General features: G+C 49.5%; 1 protein-coding gene across 6 annotated transcripts in view; it reads right to left on the bottom strand.

Annotated features, from left to right (window-relative positions):
- Kif9 (kinesin family member 9) overlaps positions 1-16,045 on the bottom strand; it is a 42,144-nt gene that overhangs the window by 18,325 nt on the left and 7,774 nt on the right. For 5 of the 6 annotated variants that reach the window (XM_087187096.1, XM_087187097.1, XM_004834980.4 and 2 more), the window contains 7 exons: positions 13,800-13,906; positions 12,373-12,597; positions 6,976-7,059; positions 6,792-6,884; positions 5,772-5,919; positions 4,536-4,600; positions 2,194-2,271 (listed from right to left, as the gene is read on the bottom strand). In XM_087187096.1, the coding sequence (XP_087043222.1) occupies positions 2,194-2,271; positions 4,536-4,600; positions 5,772-5,919; positions 6,792-6,884; positions 6,976-7,059; positions 12,373-12,597; positions 13,800-13,906 (800 nt within the window). The remainder of the gene's footprint in view (positions 1-2,193; positions 2,272-4,535; positions 4,601-5,771; positions 5,920-6,791; positions 6,885-6,975; positions 7,060-12,372; positions 12,598-13,799; positions 13,907-16,045) is intronic. The other variant, XM_021256869.2, reaches the window with a different exon arrangement.

Genomic DNA, 16,045 nt, shown 5'->3' with positions numbered 1-16,045 from the left:
TCTCCTGCAGCTATGCCTCACGTAGGGAGGGGTCACCGGCCCCAGGCCAAAGCTCGGGGCTCAGAGTCCGATCAAAGACCAAATCTTGGCTCAGCCCCTTAGGAAGCCCAAATAGGTCTCCTGGAGGTGTGGACTTCCTGTGGGGTTGAGGGGAGAGGCCAGGCCATCCCCACCCTCCTCCTCCCCCTCCCAGCTCTAGAAAGCACATCCTGCCCCAGGGCAGGGAACCCAGCTGAGCCTTCAAGGGCCTCTGCCTGGGTGACTCTGACATCCAAGCCCATCAGAGGGCAACGTGGGGAAATGGAGGGGCACAGACTCCAGTTCACAGCAGGTGAGCGTGGCAGCCACTTCCCCAGATGCCTGGCAGGTGTCACAGCCTGGAAACAGAGCCACAGGTCACTGGCAGGTGGCCCTTCTGGCTGATGGGCTCCTTGATTCAATCAGGAGCATTCTCTGGCTAGAAAAACACCTTGCAAACACCACAGACTCACATATCTTCTCTGGCTGCCAGGGTTTTCTTCATATGTGTAATGAGGATCATTCAGAGTTCTGCCTCAGGCCTATACCAGGCTGCATAGGCACCCTTGCCTCGGGCACTTTCCTCAGCCCGAAGGCCTGCTTTATCCTGGCAGACTGGGACACACTGAGCAAGGCTGCTGTCTGTATGCCTGACAGGCTCAGAGGCTCGGATCCCTTCCACCACCTCAGGGATCAGCTGCAGAGCACAAGGGTCACCAGAAATCAGGGGTCCAAGCCCCGTGTTCACCAATAAAGTCTCCGAGGCTCAGACAGTCTGAAAACTCACCACAGAGGCTGGAGGCAGAGGGGGACCTGAGCCCAGTCCCCCACCGTACAACCAGCCCCCCACTGCCTAGGGGAACCTACAGCAGCTCTGCTGCTCCCTGAAAACAGGCATTGGCACTGAGATGGCTGCAATGACCCAGGAATACCAGCCACAGACTAGGAAGACAGCACCAATATAACTTCCCATCTCTCTCTCTCTCTCTCTCCAGACCTTGTGTTCATAGAGCAAAATGCTTATCAGAAAGATGATAAACACATTCCCATCAGATGATGGGGAGACCAGCAATGCAGGTTTCGGAACAGAAATGGCATTACAGTAAATGGAAGACCTTGGCATCAGGTGCAGCGTTCACCCAGCAAGGTTCGTGTGTGCTAATGTGACAGTCCTGAGCCAGGGAACACAACTAATGAAACAAAGTGGGCATGGTGTCGCACGCTGGAATCCCGGTACCTGGGAGTTCACAGCCAGCCTGGACTACATAGCGAGACCCTGTCCCAACAAACAAAAACCAGATAAATGAAGTGGCCCTCTGCTTTGTAGACAGGGCTCTAGCTAATATTTATTCAATACTTACTCCGGGACAGTGATGTGCTCAGAGGTTTCTACACATGAAAACTTTCTTCACAAAAAACCCCCATGGGTGGATTCAGTTAATTCTCCAATTTATCAGTGAAGAAACAAGTTCAATTTTTCCAAGGCTACACAGTTATTGAGCAGGCTCTTGAACCCAGTGCAGGGCTCTTCAGCACTGTGCCAGTGGATCTCAAAGTGGGGCTCCCAGAGCAGCAGCTATAATAGCATCACCACCTGGGAATCTGTGGAGAACGAACGTCCTCCAGCCACCCAGGACAGACAAGTCAGAAACTCTGAGAACGGCCCCCGGTGGTGCTGATGCCAGCTCAAGTTTGGGAAGCACTGTTCTCAGCACCAGTCCCTCAAACCCTAGGTTAGTTCCACAGAGCTATGTGTCTGTGTTTTCCTTCAGGATTTCGGATCTGAAGAGTTTAGCTCTCAGTCATGAGCTTAGGGCTCAGGAAGGAGGATGGTTGCAAGTTCAAGGCCAGCCTGGGCTACATAGTGAGACCGTCTCAAAACAAAACAAAATAAAACACAACACAATACCAGTCAGCTCTGAGGAAATCTCACGGAGAAGCCCAGGGCTCAGAGTTCCTGGGCCCTACAGGTCACGTGGGTGACAGACAAACCCAGCCCTCCCACCACTGTGGTGGCCCCTAAGGGACTGTCTCCAGGGACTCTACAGCCCCTCCCTGTCCCAGTATAAAGAGGGACTGAGCCAGGGCCAAGAGGCGGACCGGGCCGTGGGGGTTCCTTCCTGCCTAGGAACACATCACCCCATGGAGCAGCGGCTGCCCACAGCCCCGGAGTACCTCGGCATCGTACTTTTCATTGATGGCAGGCTCAGTCGTGACCAGCTTCATCCTGCTGGCAAAGCGTAGCGAAGACAGCTGGAAAACAAACTGGATGTCAGGGGGCTCCCCACTCAAGTGAGGCCCCAGGAGACAGAGACCCTGGCTGCTGCTCCTGGGTCTTCAGGATGCCTGTCAAACGGTGTGGTTCATGGGTTCAATCCCCGATACCAAAAGCTAAACATAAATAAAAACAGGCTCTTGGCAGTGAGATCCCCACCAGGGAGGCAGGACACGAACAGAGGGGCACTCCCTGGTCCTTGCTGGCACACTGTGAGGATCTGCACCGGGCTATCTCTTCATCGAAACCTGAGCCTCTCCACTTCTGGGCCTGTGATCCAGGCTCCCCTTCCTCTCCCCAACCCTGTCTGCCTCCCTACTTTCCACTTTCTCCCAAGGCCCAGCTGAATGTGGCTTCCAGCCGAAGCCCTTGCTCTCCACATGAGAGGTCTCTGCCCTTTCAGGAGGTAGCCCTGACCTCCATGGACTTACTTCTCTGGGTCTGGATCAGCGATGTCCAATAGAAAGGTAATGCGAACCACACATGCAAGTCATACACGTGTACATATACATAATGTACACATGAACATGTACTTGTACACATGTGTGTGCATGTGGTACTAGGGATTGAACCCAGACCCTCACATATGCTAGGCAAGCACTCTGCCACCAAACTGCAACTCCACCTTTTAAAAAAAATTTTATTTTGAAACAGGGTCTCTCTAAATTGTCCACACTGGCCTCAAACTTGGGGTTCCTCCTGCCTCAGCCTCCTGAGTAGCTGGGATTACAAGCATATACCATCACATCCAGCCTCTTTCTTTTTGCTTGCTCCCTCCCTCCCTCCCTTCCTCCCTTCCTCCCTCTCTTTCTTTCTTTTTCTTTATTTCATTCTTTCTTATGTTTCCCAGGCTAGTCTGAAATTCTTGAATTCAAGTGATCCTCCTGCCTCAGCCTCCTAACTGCTTGTTATTATACCCACATGCCTCCACACCTGGCTTTAGTTTTAAATTTTCTAATAGCTATATTAGAATAGGTAAAAAGAAGCAAGAAAAATAGTATTAATATATCTTATTTAAACATTAGTCTAATACTGTATGCCCAAAATATTATGATTTCAACATGTAATCAATATTCTAAAATTATTGAGATATCCCTTTTTTAAAGTTGGTGTTTGAAATCTGGTATTTTAAACCTATACAATATCTCAATTTGGCCCCACCACTGTGCCATATGCAAGCACACCTGCAATTCCAGTACTCAGAGGCTGAGGCAGGAGGATCAAGTTTGAGCCCAGCTTGGGCAACTTAGTGAGCCCCTGTCTCAAAATAAAAAAGGGCTGGGGGTGTAGCTCACTGTCAGCGAAGAGGAAGCAGCCTTGGAAGTGGGGGGGTTGCCCTCCCATGACCTGAGGAAGGACCAAGAGGGCTTCTATGCGCCAGTCTGGTCTGGTGGCTAAGAACTGCCGCTGGCCACTGGGGTGACCTTGGACAGATCTCACCACTTAGGTGAAAGGAGAGCTGTTGGGTGTGCTGGCGCACAGACACGAGGACACTTCCTGTGCTGCGCCCTCTCAGGGGCCTGCGAGAAGGGGAGCGAGTGGGCCCCCGCTGTCTTGGAAGGCATCCCTATTGTGGAGGTGGTGATATGTAGATCAGGCTGGCCTCAAACTTGCAGTGACCTTCCTGCCTCAGCCTTCCCAGGAGAGAGTGGTGGTGTTTGTGTTGATGGATAATATGGAGAATATAGATAGTGTGAGTATAATGTAGATTAGAAGGTTTAGGTATATAATTGAAGGATTGAAACATATTACTGAGATTACAGGTGTTGCCACCCTGCCAGGCTTCTCCCTTGTACCAACGTAACTCATTTCTACCGACTTGCTCCCCCTCTACCCCTGGGCACAGGGCAGATGGATAACAGCTGTCTGCTCAGACCAGCCTCAGAATCGCAGCCTGGAGCCTGTGGTGCTTCTGAGCCCTGCACATGTTGGGCAAGTGCTTTGCCACTAACCTGCACCCCCAGCCCAATTATGTGTGATTATAAAAAGCAAGCAGTAGACGCCTCGGTTCCAGCTCCTAAGCACAGGCCCCAGGAAGCAGCTTCCTTGTCCCCAAGCTGGCCCTGCTTGCTGGTCCCCCCCGCCCAGCCTGCCTCTTTCTTCCTCAGCACAAGCTGGAGTTTGGTGTTGGATCCTGGCTTGAACCCCTCGGCATCTGTGGCTCCAGCACAGCCCTGGGCCCTTGGCAGACGCCGGCCCCCAGGAGGGGCTCCAGTCGGCTCTACTGGCCGGCGCTACCCACCGTCTCCTCCAGCTGGGCAGCTTCTCCGTAGATGTTAGTAATGAGCACCATATTGCAGTTTCCCCCTGCGAAGAGAGACGCAGAGGGCGTGAACCATGTGGGGCTTTGCCAGAGACTCCCTCGGGGCCCCTGGGGCTCTGCCATGGGCTGAATGTCTAGATCCACATGCCAAGGCTGTACCCCAAAGTTCCCCTCCAAACACCCTGGGAGTGCACTCAGAGCCGAAGCCTCTCGAGGTCCCAAGTGAAGCCCCGAGGACGGGGTCATGTCCTTCCACGGAAGCAGACAGGGGCCTCTCCTGCTCTCCCTGTGGGGCACAGCCAGAGGCAGCCTGTGCAGGCCAGGAACATGGCCCTTTCCAGGAGCCCAACCTGCTCGCACCTCAACTCGCATTCCCAGCCTTCAGGACAGAGCAATGGGCACGACTGCTGTCCAGTCGGCCCCGTCTATGGCGCTCACTGACAAAGTCAGAGACTAGAGGACAACCCCAGCCTACATGAGGCTGGGAGCGAGGGGAAGAGAGAAGGAGGGACAGAAGCCACCTGGTGTTCCTAAAAGTGGAGCCAGGAGAGGACAGCAGAGGAGGACAGTGAGAGCTGGGGTGTGGGAGGGCCAGGAAAGAGGGTATGAGCCAGGGCTTTGCTCATGGTGTCACTAAGTCACGCAGCTAACAGCCAGAAACCAGCCACTATGTCAACATGCCCGACACAAATGCCTGGGGACGTGGGATGACAAGACACAGCCCCTGCTGCTCTGGGCAGGAGGCTGAAAGAGAAAGGGTAGGGGTGCTGGGCACGGTGGAATATACCTGTAATTGCAGCACTCGGGAGGCTGAGGCAGGAGGATCACTGCAAGTTTGAGACCAGCCTGGGCTACGTAGTGAGTTTCAGGCCAGCCTGAACTACATAGCAAGACCCAGTCTCAAAACATAAATAAATAAATAAATGAGGAAGGGAGAACATGATGGGCGAGCCTGTCCCATCGCTGGTCTAGGCTGTGAAGGATCCTGCAGGCTGGGTTAGGGACAGGAAAGAGAAGGTTTCCCGGCAGGGACTGAAAGCAGAAGGAAAGGCTCTGAGGAGTGAACAACAGTGTGGCCCTGGGTGCAAGAAGGGGGCTGGAGAAGTCACTGTGCTGGGGCTGTGTCCTCCTCACCCAAGGGAGACAGCGACTCTGATCGCTGACCCAGGCCCGGCCTCCCCACACCACTCCCCCTGGCACTCGCTGCCCCCTCACCCAGCGAGTCCTTCAGGGCGTGGGTGAGTTTGCACTGGCGGAAAGGGATGTGGTCCCGCTTCTGGTCCCCAAGGGCGATGATGGCCTGCTCCAGGAACGACAGCGACTTGTTGATGTAGGTGGCTTCCTTCAGGACGTGGCCCTCCGACTGCAAATCAAAGGTCAGTCCCACCTGGGGCGGAGGGAGCAGCTTCCCCACTAATAGCGGCCGCCTCCTGATGTGGGTCTACAACACCGACCAGCGCTCTGGCCCAGAACCAGGGTCTTCCTGCAAGTCCTGGGGTCGTGGTCTATCATGGTTAATAATGGTAACACCAAGCCTCGAACACGCCCGTGATCCCAGTCCTCAGGAGACTGAGAGGGGATCACCAGGAGTTCAAGGCCAACCTGGGCTACACAGTGAGCCCAAGCCAGCCTGAACTACATACCAAGATCCTGTCTCAAAAAAGAAAACAAAACAATGGTAACACTAGAACTGAAAAGAACACTCACGTGAACACTTGTGGAAACACTCACATGAATACAAATACTTCTGTGGACATTCATAGGAACCCTCATTCAAAGATTCACACTGATATAAACGCGTGTGAGAGCACTTGCACAGAGAGCTGAGCAAGTAACCTTGTGCCTGTTCTCTCTCTCTCTCTCTCTCTCTCTCACACACACACACACACACACACACACACACACACACGCCGGTGCTCACCTGAATCCTCTGTGGATGCCTGTGCTGACACACACTTACACAATTACTTATTTGAAAGGGAATCCTCATGCAGATACTCATATTCATGGACAGAGAACAGCTACGCAGCCTGGAGTATTTACTGAGCACCTTGCTAAGAATTTAGGAGGCATCGGTCATTTAATGTAGAGGAACATCTGCAGGAATGGCAGTGCCCTGCAGCTGCCGGCCCTCCTCCGCTGTCTCTGTGCCTCCGAAAGCCACACGCTCCACTTGGCCCCCTCACAAGCACTGCGCCGCACTCAGGGCCGCGGCCAGGCCAGCAGCCTGCTCACCCCTGACTTCCCCAGCCTCTCGGAGCCTGCCAGGTCCACCAAGTTGATTTTGGAAGTGATGTACTTCTCATCCGATAGGGTCCGGGAGTGCGCCTAGAAAACAGCCGGGCGGGTGTGGTCTCGGGTCACGGGTCGGGGCTTGACTGGGTGATCCCCCCACCAAGACGCCCGAGGCTCCACCCACCTCCACGTAGATGGTGAAGATGCAGTGTGACCTGGATGAGTTTTTGTTCAAGGTGTGGGAGGCTATGATCCTGTTGGTTTCTCCCTGAAGAAGGGAAATGGATGCAGCATTTTGACAAATTAAAGTAGCAAAGCATTTGGATCATGTTTCATTGGCTCATTTATTTAAAGTATTTCTTTATTTCTGAGATACTGGGGATTGAACCCAGGGCCTTTGCACTGAGCTGTATCCCCAGAACTTTCTTAGTTTTCATTTTGAGACAAGGTCTTGTTAAATTGCCCAGCCTGGGCTCTGCCTCCCAGAGTGCTGGGATTACAAATGTGTCCCATCAGGGCCAGGGATTTAACTCAGCGGTGCCTCCGCCTGCCTCTCAAGGTCCTGAGTTTGATCCCTGTACCAAAAAACAAACAAACAAGTGTGTCCCACCATGCCTGGCTGGCCTAGAATTTTTTATCCTCCTGCCTCAGCCTTCTGAGCTGAACTTACAGAAATGTGCCGCTCTATCCAAGTATAATATTCTTTTTGCAATAGTCAGGCAGTTATGCTACTGCCAACATTATCAATTCTCCCATAATGGACAAGTTACCTAATTTTTCTTAAAAATGGAACGCTTTTGTTTCTATTAGGATAATCTGGCATTTTAATTCATTTTTTTTTCAGACAGAGTCTCACTACATAGTTCAAGGCTGGCCTCAAACTGAGAGTCATCCTTCTGCCTCAGCCTGAGCACTAATAATTCATAAATTTTAAATAACTTTAATTATAGTATATTATTATTGTTGTTCTATTTTATTATTAATCACTGTTACTAACACTAACCAGATTCTATACCTGGTAAGTTAAACATTATCACAGGTATATGTACATGGAAAAAACCTAGTGTATATAGAGTTCAGTTGTATCTGGTGTTTCAGGCATGTGCTGGGGATCTTCAAACATAGCCCCCTGGCTAAGTGGGGGCCATTTTACAATGTAAGGAAATGTAGGGAAAATAAGTAATTTGTATTTTTAAAGGGGCAGTAGGCCCTTGTCTTTAATTTACAGGTTGGACCCTATAACCGGAATACACTGAAAAGCAAATGTGGTAGAAATGCTGTTCGGGGAGAAACCAGTCCTTGTGGAGTGGACTCCTGTCTCCTAAAAAGCCCCATGGGATGCTAGGAACAAGCCCCAGAGCAGGGACATCTTTGTCCCCTGGGGAGAGGGGCTCCCCTGCTGAGGAGCAAGCTAGTGGGTCCCCATGGCTACGTCTCTAGTGCTGCTGCTGTCTCCCTTTTGTACAAATCCAGTGATGACTTCCATGAGTGTGAGGGTTCAGTTCATCTTTATTCTTGTTTCTTTTGGTTTTGGTTTGGTTTTTTTTGAGACGGGGTCTCACTGTGTGGCTCAGGTTAGCCTCAAACTCACGATGTTACCTGCACGCTGTCCCTGCCCTGGCCCACATCAGGGAGTGCTCATCACCCTGGGACAGGGCTTGTGGTGGGCTGCTGCTGCTGCAGCTTTGCCCACACCCTTCCCCGCCCCACCTCACATCAGTCCTTGAACCACTGAAGTTCAGCAAGGACACAGTGCCGGAAGCCATCGGGTGTGAGGAATTATTGCTGTTCGCAAAGCACCTAAATACAACGAGCCCTTGAGTAAGAAACCCATGCTTCCAATCAGCATCCACGGGGCACTGACTGTGCAGATCCTGGAGCTGGGGCCCAGGGCTCCTGGCCCTGCTTCTTCTGACAGCCTTCTGGGGCCAGCACAAGTGGTGTTTCCACTTTTACAGACAAACACAATGGGACTAGGATGAAACCTGGATTTGAGCCCAGGCCCCCTAATTCTAAATCCTAAACTTTTTATCCTGTATTTCAGCCCCAAACAGGAGAGAGACTCTCATTTTCTGCAACAGAATGGCCTATTCTGAGACCCTCGCCCCCCCCCAGAACAGCTGAAGTGAAGGGCAGGATGCTTAGAGCTACCTTTTTAATGGATGCCTGAGATTGCAAGAAAGTAAAGGGGCCAGGTACTGTGGTACACGCCTGTGATCCCAGCACTGGGGAGGCTGAGGCAGGAGGATTGCAGTAAGTTCAAGGCCAACCTGGGCTACATAGCAAGACCCTGTCTCAAAAAACAAAGTAAAGAGGCCAGATGCAAAGTAGAAGCCCTAATCCAGGATTGCACCAAGAACCAGGGCTCTTCCTTTCCAGAAAGTGCCTGCAGCCTGGTGTGCCCAGTAAGGAACTGGAAGTGCCATAAAGATGCCCTCTCTTTGCTCTTCACATTCAAAGTCGGGAGACCGGCACCACCTGACTCCTCCACCCTAGCTGCTAATCCACCAAGCCTTCAGTTCCTACTCAACAGGTGATAAACTCTTTCTCCCTAGAGCCAGCTGTTTACGTTCCTCCCCTTGTTTTCCAAGAGAGGATGAAAGCAGGCTGGGATATAGCTCAGTGGTAGAAGCCAGGCTGAGCATCAGTGAGAGCCAGGGTTCAATCCTCAGCACCAAAATAAAAACAAACAAACAAAACAACAGCAGCAGCAACAAAAAACAAGGCCTGCTGTAGTGCATGCCTGTAATCCCAGCCCTTATGGAAGCTGAGGCAGGAGGATCACAAGTTAGCAAGAGCCTGATTCAAAATGAAACATAAACAAAGACCTGGGATGGAGCTCCGTGGTAGAGCACCCTGGGTTCAGCCCCCAGTACCTCAGACAAAGCAAAACCTTCTTCTGGGGCCGGGGATTTAGTTCAGTGGTTTTGCTGCCTGCTGCACAAGTACAAGGACCCGAGTTCGATCCCTGGTACGGGGCGGGGGGCCGGGGGGGGGGACCCTTCTTCCCTTCTTCCCTTCTTCCCTTCTTCTGGCCTTGACCTCACTCATTTTGTTTTGATTTGTTTTGTTTCTCAGTGCCTGGGGAATGAACCCAGGGCCTGCTCTGCTAGGCAAGTGCACTACTGCTAGTTCATGCCCAGCCCAGCTGCAACCTCTGACTGCCAGTCGCTTCCGTGGCAGGGATGTTCCTATTGTAACCCTCTGCTACTCCCAGTAAACGGCCTTCTTTAGAGCTTCTCTTTCTAATTCTTTGGGTTTTCCCACAGACTCACAAAGGGAACCAAAAAACAATATATAAGTTTATTGACCAAAAATTTTTTTTTTCTTTTTTGCATTGCTGGGGATTAAAACTAGGGCCCTGCACATGTTAGGCAACACTCTACCACTGAGTTACACTTCCAATCCCTAGTAAACAAATTTAAAATACTGTAGTATGAAGGCTGGGCGTGGTAGCACACACCTGTAATCCCAGCACTTGGGAGGCTGAGGCAGGAGGATTGCTGCAATTTCAAGGCCAGCCTGGGCTACATCAGACCCTGTCTCAAAAAAATATATATGAAATAGCATGAAATGTTTAATTTTCATCAGCTTCAAGGTTCCTATTACTCCCAAACTTCGCGTATAACTAAACTTTCAAATCGGCTCACACCGAATTGTTTTATTCTGGATTTTTAAGGTGTTAATTTCTTCTTGAGAATTTTTCCTAATACATCCTCAGATAAAATGGAATTTTTGGAACTGGGCATGGTGGTACACACCTGTGATCCCCGCACTCTGGGGGGCTGAGGCAGGAGGCCAGCTTGGGTAATTTAGGGAGATCTGTCTCCCTAAGGCTGGGGTCACAGCCCAGTGTGAAGGCCCTGGGTTTAATCCCCAAGCCCATGAATAATAATAACAAAATAGAATAAAGTAAATTTAAAAATTAAAAAGCTCTCCCAAATCAATCAAGTGTATTTTCCTCTTTTAACAATCATATAGTCCTGGACACTTGTCCATTTCTGGTGAGACTAAAATGATGCAGCTCCTTGGATGGTTTTCTATTAAGCACAGGACCCAGCAACTCTCTTCCTAGGTGTCTACCCAAGAGAAACAAAAGCATATGTAACACAAAGACTTGTATGCAGATATTCATAGCAGCATTATTCTTTTGTTTGGTTTTGTTGGTTTTTCTTTTTTTTTCTTCTCTCTCTCTATCCTTTTTTTTGAGACAGGGTCTCACTATGCAGTTCAGTCTGGCTATGTAGTCCAGGTTGGCCTGGAACTTGGAATGATCCTCCTGCTTCAGCCTCCCAAATGCTGAGATTACAGATGTGCACCACCATACCTGGCAGCAGCATTATTCATCATAGTCAAGACTGGAAATAACCAAAATACTTGTCTGGTGGTAAATGGACAAACACAATATAGTACATTCATACAATGGAAAACTAGCGATAAAAAGAAAAGTAGTGCTGATATATACTACAAGCTGCAGATAGGCTAAGGGAGTCAGTCACAAAAGCCCACGCATAGAAAATGTTCATGACCATCACAGGTGCCCAGACAGAAAGCAAGGCAGTGGTTGACTTGGGGAAGGGGCAGGAAGTGACTGAAAATGGGCCCAGGGAACTACTCTTGGGGATGAAGCAGGTGTGTGTGTGTGTGTGTGTGTGTGTGTGTGTGTGTGTGTGTGTGTGTGTGTGTGAGAGAGAGAGAGAGAGAGAGAGAGAGAGAGAGAGAGAGAGAGAGAGAGAGAAGTACTGGGCCTTTGCACTGACCTCCATCCTCAGGCCATTTAAAACAATTTTTAATTTGAGACAAGGTCTTGCTAAATCAACTAAATTGCACAGCCTGGGTTCAAAGTTGTGATCCTCCTGCCTTGGCCTCCCAGAGTGCCAGATTACAGGGGTGTTGTCATCATGCCCTGCTTGAAGGAGCATTTCTAAAATGGAATCGTGCTGATGGTTGTACAATTCTGTACATTTACTAAAAATCATTGAATTGCATACTTAAAACAGCAGATTTTACAGTATCTAAATGATAATAAAATTGCCTTTCAAGACAAATCTGTCTTATTATCATTTAAATGCCATAAAACCTATTGTCTAGGAAAGAAAATATACTAAAATATACATTATTGTTGCCTTAAGTAAAAAATTGTTTGTTTGTTTTGGTACCGGGGATCGAACTCAGGACCTCGTGCTTACAAGGCAGGTGGTGGAATCACTGAGCTAAATACCCGGCCCCTGTAAAAAGTAGTTTATGAGTAAAATCTTTTTGTTCACAATTTTTTCAAAGCCATCATTTTTGGGGGTTTCAGGGGGTTTTTGTCTTTTTTTTTTTTTTTTAAACAAGGTCTCACTATGTAGTTCAGGCTGGTCTTGAACTCTTGGTGATCCTCCTGCCTCAGCCTCCTGAGTGCTGGGATTACAGGCGTGCACCTCCATGCTGGCTTTTGGTTATATCTAAACTTACTAAATGAGCACATTTCTTTATTCTGATGATCAAAGTAAGATCCTAAGGTAGGAGGGGAGGGAAAGGGAGGGACAGGGATCCCAGGGCAGGCCAGGCCAGGAAGTCTTTGACTCGGTCATCTCACCTCAAAGAGGAGGCTGAAGGCGTCCTCCTCCTGGCTGGTGAGGTGGACTGACAGGCCCTTAATGAAGATGCCCTGGGGGTTTTCCACAATGGTCATTGGTGTGACGGAGGGGCCCACGTAGGGCAGAGTGGACAGGAGATCAAATAGGCTCTCGTTGTAGATTTCCAGGTAGGAGACTCGCACGGTGATGGCGTGTGTGGGGCGCTCCTTGATCATCCTGAAGACCTAGGCAGGAGGTGGACAGTGGTCACCACACAGGACTGAACAGGCAGCCAGTGTTGGGGGTCTTCTGACCCCAGGGGGAGCATCCGGAAGTATAAGGTAAGTCTTGCTCTCCGGAACTTGCAGTCTGGTGGTACAATGCTTGTCATCAACAACAATTATTTTTACTAGTTCACTGGGTGCTATTAATTATCATCTTATATATATATTTTTGGCCTGGAACTCTCTGTGATCCTCCTGCAGGCTCACACCACCACACCCGGCTTATAATATGAACATTAATTTCACCTTTTATTTTACTTTTTAAATTGTGGCTACTAGAAAACTCAGTATTGTGTATGTGACTTACTTGTTATTTCAATTAGGTGCCATAGAGCTAAACTATTACAGTCAAAGATGCTGAGATACTGAAGTATTCACAGTGGGAAATCACGGATTTGGGTTCAGAAACTAGAGCACAGAGGACTGATGTACTAGAAGGTTGTCCACGCTTCTGTCCAAACCACAGACGCTTTCGGGGAAAGGCTGTTTGCCTCCTGCCTCCAACCAGAGCCCTCACAGATCCTGGGCTTGAGACCCCTACGGGAGGCCTTCTGTTGTCTCCAGTCACACTTCCCAGGCCATGGGTGACTCGGTCCTAGCTCAGGTCATGCCTGCTTTCCTGCCTTTGGTGTATTATAATTTATTTATTTATTTTGCTGGACTGGGGTTAAACCCAGGCCCTTTGCATTGAGCTAATTAGTTTTTTAAATTTTGAAACAGTGTCTTGCAAAGTCACTATGATCCCTGTGCCTCACCTCCCAGACTGCGGGGGAATACAGTATGCTGTACCACACCCAGCTTGCCTTTGCTTTTTCAGGAGCTGTGGAGTGGAAGAAGCCAGAGCAGGCCTATATTCTACTCATTAAAACCAGGAAGGAACAAGATTAGGAATTCCAAATCCTTAATTTATAGGATCACAGACCATAGAGGAACAGGAGGCCAATTAGCCTGTCTACCCCCTTTTCTGTAAATGAGGGAACAGCTGAGCATGGGTGTGGGCCTATCTGCAGCCTGAACCCCTAGTTTCCGGAGGCCTTGTCCCACCCCACTGCCAGCCACGTGTCCTGTCTTGGGCACTGGTACCAGTCCTGGCTGCAGCTCCTTTGAGCAGCAGGTACCACATAGTGGACCTGTGTGGCTTCCCACCCATGAGCCCGCTCTACCTGCTGCAGGGCGCGGGGCAGAATCCCCCGGTGCTTGTAATTCTCAGATGCCCCTGTCATGGTATATGTCTTGCCAGCTCCCGTCTGCCCGTAGCACATGATGGTGCCTGCAAACATTTCAAAACACATCTCGGTGACATCCAGGAAAACCATACTAAGGACACCTCTCCCAGCACACCTGTGCCAGCCAGGACCACGGCGTGAAGGCCGCCAGTGACATGAGAAATTCCACCTCGGAGTATCATGGGTAAGCAAGGGGACAGGGACATGAAGAGTCAAGATGTGCACATCTGCCCTGAATCAGCAGTCCACCCTGCTCTCCTGCGCCCCAGACCAAAAGCAATCTGGTCCCAGGGCTTCTGAGAACAGGACTCTCAGGGGACGGAGGAGCTGAAGACAAAAGCATTAGACTCCAGACCTTCACTAGCATGGCCAGGAACTGCCTGGGTCTCAGGGCTGGCAGGAGCCATCAACCTGCCCACACAGGCAAGAGGGCTTTGCAGTCTCAAGGAGAGATGGAGCAGGAGTGGCACTTCCTGCCATACTGAGAGTGCTCTGTAGACTGGAAATGCCCACAGGACCAAGAAGGGCTCCTAGTGGGTCCTGTGCCACTTCCAGAAATGGACCACTCTGGGAGGCTTTCATCTGTGCTTCTGCTCTGCTTCAAGTCGCCACCAGGCTCCAGGACACAAAGCATGCAGTCACCCAGGCTCCCGTCTGCACTTCCTCTTGGCCCAGAGCTGGACCCCATTCTGAAGGTGCTTCTGGGTGTTGAGATGGTGGACCTGCCAGGGCAACCTGGGGCTGTGGAAATCGGTGTTTGCATGCAGGTGCTCTCATTCCTGGGATTCAGCGTGAGAGATGGAGCCAGGGACTGGCTAAGAGCCCAGTGTAAGCAAGCAGGAAGGAGACTTGGAGACTCCGAGCCCTTCGTGGTTCCACAGCACAAGGCCCAAGACTCAAGCTCCTGGGCCCCAGTTCCTCTGTCTCCACCTCCTGGGTCACAAGTGCTCAGAGTGTCATGAACTCCCGTGGGATATCCTACAGTCAGTGGGCCACACGTGTGTCCCATGCGGGATAAATTACAATGTTTGGGCATCTGCATTCAGCAGACTTTTAAAATAGAAAACCTAAAACTTACAAAATTGGGGCTGGGAGGGTAATTTAGTTGTAAAGCACTTACTTAGCATTTGCAGGGTCTTGGGTCTGATTCCAGTACCAGAAACAACAACCAAAAATCGTGCAAAACAAGAAACATTCTAGTCAGCAGCCACCACATGGCAGGATGGAAAAACTGTGACTTTTAAATACCTTATATATATATATTTTTGAGACAGTCTATGTAGTTGAGGCTGGACTTAAACTCACTGTGTAGCCCAGGCTCACCTCAAATTCATGGCGATCCTCCTGCCTTGGCCTCCTAACTGGTAGGATTACAGGTGTGCATCACCATGCCCAGCTTATATTTATTTTTTTAAGGAGTATTTGGGATTTTTTTGGCAGTCCTAGGGATGGAACCCAGAGGTCATGCATGTGCTCTAAAACTAAGCTGCACACCCAGCCCCGTTTTTTAAGATTTTAAAGTAATCTTACGATTTCCAAGTTTGTAAAACTTTCCCAGTAAAGGTTTGTTTTCTGTTTTTTTTTTTTTTTCTTGGCATAATGGAGTACACCTGTAATCCCAGAACTTCTGTAATCCCAGTATCGCAGAGAATCACAAGACTGAGCCCAGCCTGGACAACTTAACAACTTAGCAACTTCCTGTCTCAAAAGGACAAAAATTAAAATTAAAAAAGGGCTTGGATGTGGCTCAGTGTGAAGGCCCTGGGTTCAATCCCCTGGGCCACAAAAATAAAGAAAGAAAGAGACATAATAAATAAGTAAGTAAATAAATAAATAAATAAAGCCTTTTAGGCTCTTGTTAGGAAAAACACTGCTCAAGTTTTTAGCGACAGTGTAAAAAATCCTATACTAGAATATGAACAGTACAGTGTGTACTAATAAATGTAAAGTTTCTTAGGTAGCTGAGAAATATTTGAATTTCATCAACTCTACCATAGACATATCTTCAAAATATTTGAGAAATTTGAAACAATAGTTGAATCCCTGTGACCTATAAAAAGCCAGGTCTCTCTCTCTCTTTCAGTCTCTGTCTCTTTTTCTCCTGTACTGGGTGTTGAATCCGGGGCCTTGCTCATGTTAGGCAAGTGCTCTACCACTGACCTACACTGCTGGCCCTTTTTATA

This window comes from Heterocephalus glaber, unplaced genomic scaffold (genome assembly GCF_053883595.1).
Source record: "Heterocephalus glaber isolate CG9 unplaced genomic scaffold, H.glaber_assembly_v1.0 deba00001504, whole genome shotgun sequence".
In the NCBI taxonomy this organism is placed as follows: Eukaryota; Metazoa; Chordata; class Mammalia; order Rodentia; family Bathyergidae; genus Heterocephalus; species Heterocephalus glaber.
Note: the sequence above shows the minus strand (reverse complement) of the source record. Positions and strands in the feature narration are given on the sequence as shown.